Source organism: Brachyistius frenatus, unplaced genomic scaffold (assembly GCF_029030835.1).
Source record: "Brachyistius frenatus isolate BFR_SWC_R1_liver_20210118 unplaced genomic scaffold, ASM2903083v1 Contig_171, whole genome shotgun sequence".
NCBI lineage: Eukaryota > Metazoa > Chordata > Actinopteri > Embiotocidae > Brachyistius > Brachyistius frenatus.
This window is the reverse complement of record NW_027210770.1, coordinates 713,975-729,179: the sequence shown is the minus strand read 5'-3', so window position 1 is coordinate 729,179 and position 15,205 is coordinate 713,975. Positions and strand designations below refer to the sequence as shown.

The 15,205-nt window shown below is 44.2% G+C and overlaps 2 protein-coding genes across 3 annotated transcripts; one reads left to right on the top strand and one right to left on the bottom strand.

Annotated features, from left to right (window-relative positions):
* The first annotated feature begins 749 nt into the window (after positions 1-749).
* Positions 750-8,657, top strand: cyb5r4 (cytochrome b5 reductase 4). Of its 2 annotated transcripts, XM_069717242.1 has the most exons (15): positions 750-1,203; positions 1,428-1,581; positions 2,431-2,531; positions 3,085-3,169; positions 3,732-3,813; positions 3,898-3,955; positions 4,080-4,173; positions 5,512-5,544; positions 5,649-5,771; positions 5,865-6,005; positions 6,817-6,963; positions 7,240-7,390; positions 7,511-7,597; positions 8,019-8,180; positions 8,556-8,657. In XM_069717242.1, exons 1-15 carry the CDS (start codon positions 1,120-1,122, stop codon positions 8,608-8,610), a joined length of 1,557 nt encoding a protein of 518 aa, XP_069573343.1. In that variant the 5' UTR covers positions 750-1,119; the 3' UTR covers positions 8,611-8,657. The 2 variants fall into 2 exon arrangements, with proteins under 2 accessions (XP_069573343.1, XP_069573344.1); XM_069717243.1 differs by lacking the exon at positions 8,556-8,657 and having other exon boundaries at positions 7,511-7,563; positions 8,019-8,176.
* A 552-nt stretch (positions 8,658-9,209) lies between these two features.
* On the bottom strand, positions 9,210-15,089 carry dtnbp1a (dystrobrevin binding protein 1a). Its single transcript, XM_069717259.1, has 10 exons — positions 14,895-15,089; positions 13,846-13,899; positions 13,294-13,344; positions 13,092-13,152; positions 12,561-12,693; positions 11,760-11,892; positions 11,199-11,221; positions 10,882-11,028; positions 9,852-9,980; positions 9,210-9,750 (listed from the first exon to the last, which is right to left on the bottom strand). The coding sequence occupies exons 1-10, from the start codon at positions 14,948-14,950 to the stop codon at positions 9,521-9,523; spliced, it is 1,017 nt and encodes a 338-aa protein (XP_069573360.1). The 5' UTR covers positions 14,951-15,089; the 3' UTR covers positions 9,210-9,520.
* Positions 15,090-15,205: the final 116 nt, after the last annotated feature.

Genomic DNA, 15,205 nt, shown 5'->3' with positions numbered 1-15,205 from the left:
TGAGGGAAATCACAGGTGGAGCCTTCTGCGTCACAATTACATAGCTGTGTCAGATAGCATGTTTCCACCATGTCAGATGAAAACCAGAGAGATGAGGAAGATGAGGAGGATGAAGATGATGATGATGATGATGATTATGACAGTCAGAGTGGATCCAGGGGTTCTTCCTTCACCACTTTTTTCAACAGTTTCATTTCAGGTGAGTTGCAGCTGGTCTGTTTGTAACGTGGGAACTGTAATATATGAATGTAACAGCAGAATGTAAATGACGCACTTCGTGTTATTTCTTCTCCCGCTGACGTGTCAGAGCCGCAGGGAAAGAATAAAGAAGAATATTTGACCTCGTGTCAAAGGACGTCACATTAATTCACAAATCTTTTTAATATATATGTATATATATAATCTTTATGTACAAATTCAAAAATACAACGGCTTTATATCATTCAATAACAGCGGAAAGACGGTTCGAGGTAGAGAATAACATGGGGAAGGGAAAACACAACAAAGAAATACATAAAAAAGGAAAAGAACAAAACATTAAGAAGTTACCATTTAAATTCATTACGTAAGGTTCAAGTTTTCACAAAACTTCACAAACATGTTGCTGCCGCTGCTTCTATCAATGTTGTCACTGTTTCGAGTCCATGACAAGACCGTCACAGGGAGCGCCAGGCCGCCGTCGCTGTTTGATGACGTCGTTTGTTGATGTTGTCGTCACAGTGAGCGACCATTATTGTAGTCTTTGTGGGGTGACGGAACCTAAGAGGCGGTAGGCAGCTTGATAACCTCTGAATATCGAGTAAATATAAAATGTTCTCGTCAGGTATTCTGTTAGCTATATAAATATTAACTCCAATTAAATGTAATGCGACAGTTTTTTAATTGGCTCTTATGAGGACGATCGCCAGCACGCGCTGTCTAGTTAGCTTAGCTTAGCCTGGTAGCGAAGCGGCATTGGTCAACAGAGTTTCTAAAGAGATGTCAGAACACGGAAGGAGCTCGTAGCGGCGACACCATGCAGCCCGTGTGATTGCCCCCCCCCCCTTCATGTTCTTGTTGTCGTCGACTGGTTAATCAGGTGTTATAAGGAACTTGGGCCGCTTCCGAACCGTCCACAACATGTTGAATGTTCCGACCCAGTCGTTTCCGGCGCCGAGCTCCCAGCAACGGGTCGGTCCGTCCGGACAGTCGGGGAGGAACAAGGTGAGGCTCGGTCCGTGTTTCACCTCCACACAGAGACACCAGACTGTATTCAGAACCATTTAAAGTTGTGTAAGAGTGACAGAACCGGTCGTAAGAGTGAGGATCACGTCTTCAGAACCTGTTTTCATCCTTTAACAGTCGGTTTGACATAATAATAACTCTGATCACTGGTTGGTTTATCAGTGATGACTCCTGTATCCTCTACATGTCTCTGCCTGATTAAGGTGGCACTGAAGCCGGGCCACAGTCTCATGGACTGGATCCGGTTCTCCAAGAGCGGGAAAGACCTGACCGGGCTCAGAGGGCGTCTGATTGAAGTGACCCAGGAGGAGCTGCAGAAACACAACTCCAGAGACGACTGCTGGACCTGCATACGGGGTGAGACGCGGAGGAGCTGGAGCTTCTCTCTGAAGTGGAGGATCCTTGACGTCACCTCGATGGTGCTCGATGCCTCGTAGAGAGCTGCGGTCCAGACGGGGAAGCTCACTGACACCGATCCAAACAGATCAGGATGTGCTGAAAAATGACATCTGTTGTCACACTTGTACCTGACACCACTTTACGGAGGCAGACGCATTCATGTGGCCCAAATCAGCAGTGGACTCATTTTCCTTTCGGTTCTTTTGGTTTAACAGGAGCTCCAGTAGTTTGTGTTGACAGCGCTGAGATAACAAGTGATAGTTAAACAGTGAAACTTTTAGTCCTCTCGTCTGGATCCACCCTTCAAAAACTTCACAACTTTTAATGCACCTTATTGGGGAATTCCTGCTAAATATCGATGTCCAGTTCATAACTCAAGTTCACTTAGATTTTGAATCTCCTTTTGAGACTCACTTGTACACTTCGTGACACGTGAATTCATCTGAATGTGTCACATTTTGTTTGGTATTTTCTCACAGTTTTAAGTGAATTCATGAACAAAGTCTAAATCATGTCACCATAAAATATTTCATTCTTTGGTTGTAAACACTCGGCGGTCTTGATATCGTCTGTCAACATGGATGTTCAACAACCTGTTGATTTCTCTTGAATCTGGTGTTCTGGTTTTCTCTTATTGGGAGTCTCTGACATGTTTCACCTGTTGGACCGGTACAAACCGATTGTTCTTCATCACCTGCTGCGCTACATGTAGATTGTTTTACCTTCATCATCTGACATGAGTGTCTGTGCACCAGTTTGTGTCTGCAGAGGGCAGTGGAACCTTATTGCTCCTCCTCCTGTTTCCAGGTATGGTTTACAACGTGACGCCCTACATGGACTACCACCCTGGAGGAGAGGAGGAGCTGATGAAGGCCGCCGGGATCGATGGGACTGAACTCTTCGACCAGGTATGGAGAGAGCAGAGCACTGTCGTATTCACGCTATGTATTAAAGGTGTAAATATTATCTGCAGCTTATTTTTTTAAACTATTATTACCTGTAGTTTTTTTTGCATTTGCTGATTAATGTTGGTTCTTTCATACCAGCAGCTTCTGAATGGATAAGCAGGTTATTTCAGGTCTTTATTCTTGTCAGTTTTTTACAAGCAGCTCCAGCAGTGACGTCACACCTTGGTTTGTGAACGCCCCCAAAAACAGGTCTTCTTGAATCTTCTTTTCTAATGAATGAGGGATTATTTTCAGATGGACCTCCAGAAAACTAATAAGAAGGAGTGACTTTAGCTAACAACACCGAGATAACTGATGGACACATTTTATTCACTTTGGATTTGATGAGAGAAGTTGAATGGGAGTCTATGGAGCTGGAGGCTTTTTGGAGCCGACCTCTAGTGGCACTCGCTGGTATTGCAGCTTAAGACACTTCGGCATCGGAACCATTTTTCATCGGAAGCTACGAACACTTTTATAAACAGTCATAGATTTTTGTCTCATTTGTGTGCAGGTCCATCGCTGGGTGAATTATGAGTCCATGTTGAAAGAATGTCTGGTGGGCAGAATGGCTACGAAGGTCACCACGGCTATCAAAGGTACACACCCACAAAAACACACACACAACCTCAAACCAAGTCTTCACCTTCAAATTTCATGATTTATATTATGATGACTTCTTAAAGGTCTAATATTTATTTTAAACCCATCTGAGTCCAGTTGTCTCTCGGCAGCCTGTTTGTGTCTGTTTCTTTAAGGCTCAGTGATGTCAGCGTCCCTCTCTTCTGATTGGCTGACTCTTCTCTTGAGTGACACACGCTCAAACCAATCACAGGTGTTCTTCGGTCTTGTAGCTTGTTAGGTCCAGACAGAACGGCCGCTCTGTGTTTTTACATTAAAGGTTGAACAGTGGGCCGCGCTGAGGAGCCGACGTGACATCACTGTTTGTTTGTGACATCACAAACTTAGAGGGAGTCCACACAGCCCAGCTGCTGAATACAGCTGTGTGCATTTCTCTGTGTTCTGAGAGTTTTATATACCAGCTACACCCGCCTTAAAATCCAAAAGAATTCATATAATATGGGACCTTTAATGTAAAATAAAATATCAGCCTGTTATTGCATCAAAGCAGGTTTGTCTGATTTTGGTCTGCTCTCTCAGCGATCCTCCCGCCTCCACCCCCGACTGGCCTCGCTCCACCCGCTTCGTTGGCTCCTCCTCCAGACAAAGACTCACGACCTCGGTATAAAAAAACGGTTCTTGTGATAAACACATCAAAGTTTAATAAACGTGTGCGGAGACATTAATATCTGCTGTGTTGGTGCAGGTACGACTGGTTCCAGACGGATGCATCCGTCCACTTGGTAATTTACGCCAAAAGAAAGGTGCGTCAACAAACATGTACCGGATCCACAACAGCTGTTAGAAGCATGAAGGTTCCACCGGACCACATGTGACTGAATTAAAGGTTCTGGAAAAATATATCAATGTATTGATGTGTTCTGTCAGATCCCCAGTTCAGGCAGTACCACTGTGGACCTGCATGGGGGGGTCCTACGACTGGAGGTGCTGCTGGCCAAGATGTCCTACATGATACACTTATGTGAGTAGAGTTATGTTTTTTTCTCTGTCCTCTGCGACAAAATCAGTGAGACACACTGAGGTGAAGACGTATTTCTTTTTATTTCTACACTGAATACGATACAGTGAAAAATTCAGCGCTGTGATGTAGAAATAAAATGTTGTGTTAAATTGTGTCAGGATTTTGTCTTATTTTAGTTTGTTATCCAATAAAGTGTAATTAATAATGTGCAGAATTATATGATTGGCTACAGGCTCATTATTTTTACTGTTTTCTGTGATGTAAAACAGAACAGAAGACATTAAATCTTTGAAATAAGAAATATATAGTTGACAAAAGAGTGTCGTTCCAAAATATGTTTCATATTTTAGATTCGTTAAAGTAGCTACTGTTTGCTGTGATGACAGCTGAACCCACCTCATGGATGCCATCGTCGTCTGGTGTGGTTTTCTGTTAACAGCTGATCAGTTGTATTGTAACGATGTACTGTTGGTGTACAGCAAACATCCCTATTCAACATGTGTAGCGATCCATATCATGGCAAGAGTAAGTAAAGAGAAACAACAGTCCGTCATCACATAAAGACATGAAGGTCTTTCTGGGAGAAAGAACAAGTAAAAAAACTTCCTGAACTTCAGCTTCCTGAAGTGTAAAAACCATCAGACTCTGATGAAGAGCTGACAGGAGAGGAAGAGTTCATCAGAAACCAAGTTAACAGCAGCTAAGATCAACCTCGGACCAAGAAACAGCAGGAGGGACGTCAGCCCAGAGGAGACCTGACGAGTCCAAACTAAAGCTCAGACCGAAGGATGAAAGTTCTCGGTATCTATGACAACTCCTTCCAAATAACAGCTGGTTGGAGGATGAAGAGTGCCGAAGCTGGCTTCTTTTAAAGAATACAAAAAAAAAAACTTTTGTGTTATTTCATCATTCTGATGTCTTCAGCATTAATCGACTAAAATAAAACAGGACAAACGAAAACAAAGAATTTGATTTTTGAAACTCAATGTGAAAACTTTTCTACAGAAGAGATGAGACTGTGTGTTTCCGTCTCAGCGGTTGTTGCTCGTGTCTGTAATTATGTGAGAAATAGTTTGGGGCTTGACAGGATGAACAAACCAACCTGAACTCTGTCATCCTCCACACAGAATCCAGAAAATAAAAAACAGCAAATTGTTGTGATCCAGTTCTGAAGTCCTGCAGGAAACACTGTTGATGGTTCCGAATACGTCTGTTTTTGAATGTGACAAGGACTTTATTTTCTCTTTACTGAAAATTGGCTGCTGAACTTCATTTAAATGTTGTGATTAATGAAACATTATTTAAAATATGTTAAAATCAGTTTTGGTGCTCTTCCAGGTCTCACTGATGAAGTTGAGGGAAACATGTCTGGTATGATGACATCTTTACACTTAAAAAAATAAATAAAATAAAATCTGCTTTACAGTTCATTGTGTTGTTGTTATTCATATTTAAATATTGGTTATGATCCACAGTCCACACGGCCTCCTCCGTGGGGAAGGTCCAGGTCAGCATCCGCAAGCAGACCAAAGGAAAGTGGGCGAGTCTCGGTCGACCTCTGGAGCTGCACAACACGTTTCTACGGAGGAGAGACCGAGGTGAGGCGTCGGCCACGGTGGAGGCGGCGTGACGTCTGCGTGTTCATTACAGAATCATCACTTCACGTCGTGATCACTGATCTCCTCTTCCAGCTCCGTTCTACCGGAACTGCCTGCTGGTCTCCAAGATGGACGTCAACCACAACACACACGTGTTCAGACTGCAGCTCCCACGTGGGACCGTCATGCATGTGCCTGTCGGACAACACGTCTACCTCAAAGCCCTCGTTCAAGGTGAGCAACCGTTCTGCATGATGAAGTGTTAATTTAAGTCACTGAGATAAACACGCAATAATACACACGCATGTACATACTGCAGCACGGAGACGCACACGCAGCGGGAGGAAGCTTCATGAGGAAGTATTCAGTCTCGTCTCTTGATCAACATCAGCACGTGATTCACCGCATTTCCACCGGTTCAGAAACATTTGTGATTTCACCATGAATTTAAGCAGGAAGTGCAGATTCAGAATTATGAATCATATTCGTTCACTACGTCATAGAGAACAGTCCAACCTCTGTGAACTACAGGATCCAAACACACACTGATTATAGTTTGTTAATAAATCTTAATGTAGCAGCACATACATGTAAACAGTCAGTATTTATTCTCTTTTAACGTGAAATCCTAAATATATTCAGAAATATAATTTTTTTTTCAGTAGAAATAAGAAAAACCTGTTTGAGGTGAAATAAACATTAAACCTACTGCTGCAGTACGACTGTCAAATCTTATATTAAAGGTTATAAAATGCACTTTAAATTATGATCCAGATATTTTTGATACAAACTGATTCAACAGTTTAACAACAGGAACTTATTTGTTTGTTCACTCACTTCTAAGCTGAATGATGAAATCATTATAAATCCTTATTTATGGTGGTTATTAGTCGGTCTAAAGCAAGTCGTTGTTGTCACAAAGTGTTTCTGTGTGTACACATTAAATAATAGAATAACATATTAGACCTGAAGATGAGTGGAACAAAGTGGACAGAACCTCATGCTTCTTTATGTATTTTAATATGCTATTTCTGTCTGTGTCCAGACACAGAGGTGGTGAGGCCGTACACGCTGGTGGACCAGAGCCTGACTGGAGCGTCCCAGAACTCCTCTCAGGAGTCGGACCTCTACCTCATGATCAAAGTCTACTCTGATGGAGTCTTAACGCCTCATCTCAACACTATGCACACAGGTGAGTCACGGTCAGGACGTCTGTCTGTCGGTCGGTCGGTCGGTCTGTCAGTGTGTGTTTGTGAGAGAGGAAAGAAGAAGTTAATGATGGCAGAGACTCTGAATGTCGCGTCACAATCTGTGTGTAGTTACCTCCACCACAGAGATTATTCAATCTATAATATAATAATAATGATAATAATAATTCAATCTATAATTTAGTTTTGTGAATTGTGAATTTTACTTTGCATTGTTATTCCACATTTGTGTGAGTCCTTGACACGTTTTTCTCTCTAAGGTGACCACTTATCTGTTAGCGGTCCTGAGGGTACCTTCAGTCTCCGCCCCCTTCGTGATGTCACACACCTTTACCTGTTAGCAGCAGGCACTGGGTTCACACCGATGGCTCGCCTCATCCGAGTGGCGCTCGAAGAGTTCGACAGCATCAGGTGAGAAACATGTGAACTCTCCTTATCTCATTGGTTCCACTAACAGCTCTGAGACATCAGGTGTTTCCAGTGATTCCAGATGTGAACCTGATGTTCCTCCACATGTCTGCGTGTCCTCAGACAAACCAAGTTGCTGTTCTTTAACCGGACGGAGGAGGACATCCTGTGGCGCCGTGAGTTGGACCAACTGGCTGCTGATAATGAGAGGTACCTCAGGCTGAGGGTTCAAAACCTCCCACTGTTTGTCCAGTCAGAAGACAGCCTGTAAATGTGACCAGTTATAAAGAGTAAAGCTGGAGATTTATTTATTATCAGATTTAACAAACTCATCAAACTTTCACTTTGAAGAAGCTGGAATCAGACAACTTCATTAAAAATGAATCAAAACAGTAAATTGATTATGAAAATAGTTCTGGCGTGTGACAGATGTTCCGCAGTGTGACAGATGTTCTGGCGTGTGACAGATGTTCCGCAGTGTGACAGATGTTCTGGCGTGTGACAGATGTTCCGCAGTGTGACAGATGTTCCGGCGTGTGACAGATGTTCCGCAGTGTGACAGATGTTCCGGCGTGTGACAGATGTTCCGCAGTGTGACAGCTCCTCTTCCCATCCTGCTGCTGTGTTTCAGGTTCCAGGTGGAGCTCGTCCTCTCTGAGCCCGGGGACAGTTGGACCGGCAGGACGGGTCGGGTGGACGAGTCCATGCTGAAGGAGCTGGTCATCAGGCCGGAGGGATCCAGGAGCTACGTGTGTGTTTGTGGCCCTGCAGCCTTCACAGAGCTCACAGTCGGGTACGAAACATCACCTGCACCTCGTTGTCCGACTGCCACCAAACTAATCTGCTCCATTTTATTTTTACCTTTGTCAACAATTTCCACCATTTTTAATAACATGATACTCATCAAAATAACTGCTGAGATTTGGAAGGTGTGACAGGACGGTAGGACGATGAGGCAGCAGCAGGACGAACTCACAAACATATTAAGATGCAGCACCACAATAAATACAATAAAACAGTGAACCAGTTAGTCAGATGTTGTGTCTGTGCACACAAACACAACTGTGTCCACAGCCTCGACAGGTAGAAAACAGGAAGTTCAACCACAAAGACTGGATGTGACGCTCTTTGTTCCTTCACCCTGACCTCCTGTTTGTTCACCTTTCAGGTTGTTGAAGCAGCTGGGCTTCAGTGAAGAGGAGCTGCACGCCTTCCAGGGCTGAGAGCTCCGCCTCCGACCAACACACACACACACACACACACACACACACACACACACACACACCCTCCCTACCTCCCTCCCTCCCTGCAGAGTGACGGACAGCTGGATTTAATTTATTATCACATGAAGAAGTGAGTGGAGGGACGTGTTTCTATGCAACATGCACCTGATTATGGGCTGTAAAGGACAATAACAGTCGTGCAGGACAGTTGGCTCAGTGTTTATGTAGATTCATACACAAAATGAGTTGTAAAAAATAAAAATCTATAAATATATGCAACATGAAAAGAGAATGAAGATGACCCAGTTGAAAGATACCTGCAGTACAATCAAATGCATTGTGGGTAATTTCAACCAATCCTCGAAGGTTCATCAGGACTTCTGACTGGAGATTTATTTTGAAATCAGACAGGAAACCGTGTGATGTCACAGCTCAGTGCAGGATTCTTACTGCGACTGTAACCAAGGCAGAAATACGTCCCAGTTTGAAGTCTGACTGATGAGCACACGATCATCGGTCGGTGGGTGAAGTGAAAGACTTCAGTGCTTCAAATCAGTCAAAATAAATGTCATACTACAAAATAAAAGCTGATGACACACTGATATTGGAGGATAGTTTTATAACCGGGTCAGGATACAAACAGTTTCTGTGATTGTCAGACATGTGTGAACAAAACACAACTCAGACATGTTAGAGGACACGCTTCCTGTTCTACTCTGTATTATGAGGTCACTTCCTGTTAGGATCAGTTCCTTGTTGTTTCCATGCAGCTCACAGTAACACAGAACGTCAGCAGCCTTGTTGTTTAACTGGAGCTGTGTCGAGTCAACAGAGGCACCAGAGGGGTGTTAAACAGGAGTAGTCTTCCTGTATTCATGGTGTGGTTGCTAGGTTACCAGGGGGGCGGGTCTCATGTGGAGTCACTCTCATCAGAACCTCTGACTGTGCCGACATCCTGCAGGCCGGCCAATGACATGTCCGGCTGGACGTCCTCCTCATCTGATTGGACCTGAAGCTCGTCACTCCCCTCACTGGCCACTTCCTCTTCGGGCTGCCACACCGCATCCTGATTGGGTGGCTGGTTGGTGGTGGGCGGGGCTTGGCTCAAAGATTCAGAGGAGCAGGACGTGATGTCTGGACCTGTTGGAGAAGGAAGAACGAGCATCACCTGCAAAAACTGATACAGATTTCAAACCTCTGCCTACATGATAATCTGATCAAGTACTGGACAGTGAGGTTACCTGAGGTCAGCGATGACCCCGGACTGATGTCATCAGCTGTGGAGTTCAGGAAGTCATCCAGAGCCTCCTGGTCAGACATGTTAGCGACTGTCATCTGATCCAGAACAGACACGTCAGCACCTGTCAGTTCTGCAAAAACACACACAGACACACGCACAGACACACACACTTTAACACTCAGAAATAACTCCAGCCTTCATTACATATTAGGACTCAAACACAGATATGTTTGGGGGCGGGGCTGTTGGACTGACAGGCCTGGTCTGGTTTGATTGACAGGCCCTGCGTTCCAAATCACATGCTATTTATTTATTTTTCCTTTAGTACGTACTGCAGCTTCCCTCACAAAGTATGTACTGGTGCATGTAGTATGTTTACAACTGGGACATACTACTACATTATAAAAATGTGCCTCGACCTTTGACCCTCTTATCCTTTGCGATCCGTAGCGTGACATTTGCAGTAAAATGAAAAAGGATGTGATTTGGAACAAGTACACTTCCTTTTAATGCCTCTTCTTCCTTTTGTGGGTGGAGCATCAGCACCAACTGTTTCGGCGGCTCAGTCGATGTGACGTATCTCCTGCTGCGCAAAGGATTGTGGGTCAGAACAGCTCGAGTAGCATGTTGACCTGCAGACTGCAAAATATGACCGAATGTAGGAGAACATCCTGGTACTTTTGGCATCCTACATTTAACATACTATGTATTGAGACATACTAAATAGTAACGGTACGATGGATACTGGACCGCAGGGAAGATGGCGTCGGCCGTTCTCTGGGCTTCAATTGGTTCCAATGCAAAGTGAGTGGTGAAGCGTCCACGTCCCTCTTTATATACAGTCTATGTTAGACAGGCTGTAAAGTGTCTGTGAATATGTTGTGATGTCAGTGAACACTGGAATTATCATTGCACACTGAAACATGGTGACAGAAGCAGGAAAAGTGTCTCGTATCATCTTCGATTTCTATTGTTATTCTCTCATCTGTCCCTCTGACTCTTTAGATTCCTCAGTCGTTTCCTGTTTGTACCTCGGTGCTGCAGGTGTCCCGTGGACAGGTACTGTTCCACGTCCTGGTTAAAGGCTTCTTCGTAAACCTTCTGTCGCTCTCTCAGTTTCTGCTGCATGGCCTGCTCCATCTCTGCCACCTTCTGAGCATGCTCAGAGTTCAGCTCCACTACAAACAGGAAGAGACATCACATTAGAGTCCTGTAATCTCCAGTGGTTCACACGACATCATCAACAGCAGTATGAGCAGTAATCAGCAAGTTTATCACCACTCGCAAGTCAAATGTGTCTCCATACTTATTATATATACTGTGTATACAAATAAACACACAAGCTCACCTTCCAGCATCTCCATCTCCCTCCTGTTACAAGACAAACAGAAGATCCCATTAAAACAGACAAATGTTCTTCATCAGAGATATTAACATGACGTCCTTCTAGTGCGTCTGATGTCATATAACAATAAATCTGAACATTGGTATTTAAACCTGTCTGGTCTGTCCTCCTTTTTGTCACAAGCATCGAGCCAGGTTGTGATACTGTTTAAAAATCACAGTGTTGGGTATTTAATTCATTTAAAAATCAGTGTTAATGCACTGACCAAAGAGATTTAGTTGAAATGACATAAATGACTGTAAAACTAGTTAAACCAGTCAAACTTCACTCTGCTGAAGGAGAACTTGAGAATAAGTAAAAAAATATAATGACTTGAAGAAGGACAGCGTAGTGTAATACCGGTAGTGACAAAGAAGAATCAGACAGACCATCAGGTGTAAAGATGTGTCTGAAGCTCTGACAGTCAGCTCAATCAGAACTGAACAATAACTCTTATAAAAAAAAAAATTAAAAAAAAAAAAAGGTCTTAATCAAAGAAATCAGTAAATAATAATGATGTCAGACCTCTTCTTCTTCTTGTATTCCTCCAGCTGTCTGACGTGCTGCTGTTTGACAGCCTGCTGGTCGCACTGAGAACACAAAGACTCCAGATACACCAGACGACTCTCCATCTCCTCAAAATCTCCCTCCAGGTGAGCTGGACACACACACACACACACACACACACACACACACACACACACACACACACACACACACACACACACACACACACACACACACACACACACACAATTAACAACCACATTACAAGCAAACAAACACAACAACATTACAACACACCAACACAAATAAACACAACAACACAGACACACAAACAGTCAGTCCAGTCGCGCCCAATCACATCTGTTGTGATTATATCTAGTTTTACATAATGATCCTAAAAATATGTGAACTGTAGAAATATTCAGAGACATGTATTTACTGATGTTTCTGTGGTAAAACTAAAACACACATGTTCTGATTGGTCAGCTGTGTGTTCCTGTTGTTTGGAATATTTCTGAAGAGGGGCTCATGATATCATTTATAATTAACTAAACTGGATTAAATTAAAATTGTTGTGCAAAATAAAAGTGGTCTCAGACTTTTTGACACCACTGTTTGTTTTACACAGTTTATTCATTGTTATTTTATTAATATTAAACACTTTGGCTCTTCGGTTCCATCATAAACCTCCAGGATGTGATTACAGTTGCTAACACTGAGGGAATGAAGCAGCACATACTGAGGCCCACCTCCTGTCATGGTACCATCCTGCTGCTGACCGCTCTAATCGGACTGACTTCACACCGACTGCGTACGTACCGATGTTAGCGGTGATGGCCTCCAGCTCAGTGATGAAGGCCGGCAGGATGTGCAGCTGTTCCTGCAGCTGTGTCAGAGCTTCTCTTTTTCTCTCCCAGTGAGCTGAGAGCATCACGATGTCACCATCTACCACCTGAGAGCACAGAGGCGGAGGTCAGACGCAGCACAGACAACTGCTGCTGTTGACTCGTTTTATTTTACAGTAACAGACAGTAAAAACCACAGACCAAACACCCAGTCTACAAAAACACAACAGCGTCTAAATGATGAAAGCTCTCAGTCTGCCAATGACTGCAGGTCTTTAAGAAGCAGCAGCCTCGGCGCACTGAGCTGATGAAGGGTTGAATGTGACTAACTGAGGGATCTGGTGATGTCCTGTCAACATTCAGCCCCAAACAGAAGCTCTACAGGTGTTTGGTTACTGAAAATATTCACATGTAATATTCAAGCATTTCTTAATGCAGGTAGTCGCCAAGAATCATCAGAATCTAAAGACGTGATAAGAAGTCCTCGGAGAGGAGCAGCGCATACCTCTGCATCCTGAGCACAGTCTTTAGTTCTTTTATGGAGCAGAAACCAGCTGTCCTCATACCTGCAGACACATTATACACACCTTAATGCAGTTCACAGTGTGTGTGTGTGTGTGTGTGTGTGTGTGTGTGTGTGTGTGTGTGTGTGTGTGTGTGTGTGTGTGTGTGTGTGTGTGTGTGTGTGTGTGTGTGTGTCCACAGACCTGCTGAGGATGTCCAGCCCAGCACTGAAATGAGGAAGGTTTTCTTCAAACCTGAACAACAAACAGGATCACACATCATGTCATCTCCAGCAGATCTCATGTCACTTCTTGAATGTCCTCACTTTCCCAAAATGTCTTCACTCTGCTGGTCTGAAACTCAAACTGGTCCTCATTAAGATACTTGTATACACACACACACACACACACACACACACACACACACACACACACACACACACACACTCACTCTCTCTCGCTATCTCTCTATCTATCACTCTCTCTCACTCTTCTCACTCTCTCTCTCACTCACTCTCTCTCTCTATCTCTCACTCTCTCTCTCTCTCACTCTTCTCTCACTCTCTCTCTCACTCTCTCTCTATCTCACTCTCTCTCTATCTCTCACTCTCTCTATCACTCTCTCTCACTCTCTATCTCACTCTCTCTCTCTATCTCTCTCTCTCTCTCTCTCTCTCTCTCTCTCTCTCTCTCTCTCTCTCTCTCTCTCTCTATATATATATATATATATATATCTCCCCTCCCCCCCCCCCTCACCTGGGTCTCCTCTTCGTTTTGGTGTCTCGTGATTTGTCTCCGAGGGTCTTGAAGCTGTAGAGAGAGAGAGAGGGAGAGAGAGAGAGGGAGAGAGAGAGAGAGAGAGAGAGAGAGAGAGAGAGAGAGAGAGAGAGAGAGAGAGAGAGAGAGAGAGAGAGAGAGAGAGAGAGAGAGAGAGAGAGAGAGAGAGAGAGAGAGAGAGAGAGAGAGAGAGAGAGAGAGAGAGAGAGAGAGAGAGAGAGAGAGAGAGAGAGAGAGAGAGAGAGAGAGAGAGAGAGAGAGTGAGAGAGAGAGAGAGTGAGAGAGGGAGAGAGAGAGTGAGAGAGAGAGAGAGAGAGAGAGAAAGGAGAGAGAGAGAGTGAGAGAGAGAGAGAGAGAGAGAGAGAGAGGGAGAGAGAGAGAGAGAGAGAGAGAGAGAGAGAGAGGAGAGAGAGAGAGAGAGAGAGAGAGAGAGAGAGAGAGAGAGAGAGAGTGAGAGGGAGAGAGAGAGAGGGAGAGAGAGAGAGAGAGAGAGTGAGAGGGAGAGAGAGAGGGGAGAGAGAGAGAGTGAGAGAGAGAGAGAGTGAGAGGGAGAGAGAGAGAGGGAGAGAGAGAGAGAGGGAGAGAGAGAGAGATAAAGAAAGCAGTATTTTTCTGAATTTGACCGGTTTTACTGTGTTTGTTTGTTAGTGAACAGCGGAACATGATTACAACAGACTCTGTTGAAGTTATGCTCAACAGTTCAATTTGTTTTATTTGTATTCTGCATGTTTCCGGACTGCACGCGGGGTCTTTAAAAAAAAACTGAAAAACATCACATGACTATCAGCTGAGAGCAATTAGCAGGAACAGCTAGCTGCTAGCATTACAACACGCCATAATTCATCAGCTAACAGCACCAGTAGTCCTGGAGTCAGTTCGTCTTTAGATAGATAGATAGATAGTTCAGTGTTATACATGTCGTCATGTCATCATGTCGCTGTACACGAGGAGGTCTGACGCAGTCCGAGAAGCTCACTGACTATCTGTGAGGTGAAGAAGACTGACGTGATGAAGGAAGCTGAACCCACCCTGTCGTGAAGTCCTGTTGGACCATGTGAAGTCTCTCTCTGAAGTTTTCAAACATGGTTCCGCTGCGGGTTCTAGCCGTCCATGACACCGAGCCGTGGTGCTGATCCGGACAGGTCACTGTGGCCTGCTGCAGTCTGCGGTAGAAGAGGATGTTCCGTATGTCCTGAACTTTGTCTCCCAGGCAGCTCCTCCTCTGACTCTATAGGATGAGATGACTCCGACACAGCAGGCTGCTGAAGTGTGAAACATGCCGCACAGGACGTTTAGTGAGATTATATTAGCTGGAGCAAAAGAATAAAGACTGTCACTC

Excerpts from the sequence above, each read along its gene's own strand:
- cyb5r4 (XM_069717242.1), top strand. The coding sequence starts at position 1,120 with ATGTTGAATGTTCCGACCCAGTCGTTTCCGGCGCCGAGCTCCCAGCAA. Across the intron at positions 3,956-4,079 it reads TAATTTACGCCAAAAGAAAG|ATCCCCAGTTCAGGCAGTAC; the intron begins GTGCGTCAACAA and ends GTGTTCTGTCAG. Across the intron at positions 6,006-6,816 it reads CCTCAAAGCCCTCGTTCAAG|ACACAGAGGTGGTGAGGCCG; the intron begins GTGAGCAACCGT and ends GTCTGTGTCCAG.
- dtnbp1a (XM_069717259.1), bottom strand. The coding sequence starts at position 14,950 with ATGTTTGAAAACTTCAGAGAGAGACTTCACATGGTCCAACAGGACTTC. Across the intron at positions 13,900-14,894 it reads CAACAGGACTTCACGACAGG|CTTCAAGACCCTCGGAGACA; the intron begins GTGGGTTCAGCT and ends CTCTCTCTACAG. Across the intron at positions 11,222-11,759 it reads GAATACAAGAAGAAGAAGAG|GAGGGAGATGGAGATGCTGG; the intron begins GTCTGACATCAT and ends GTCTTGTAACAG.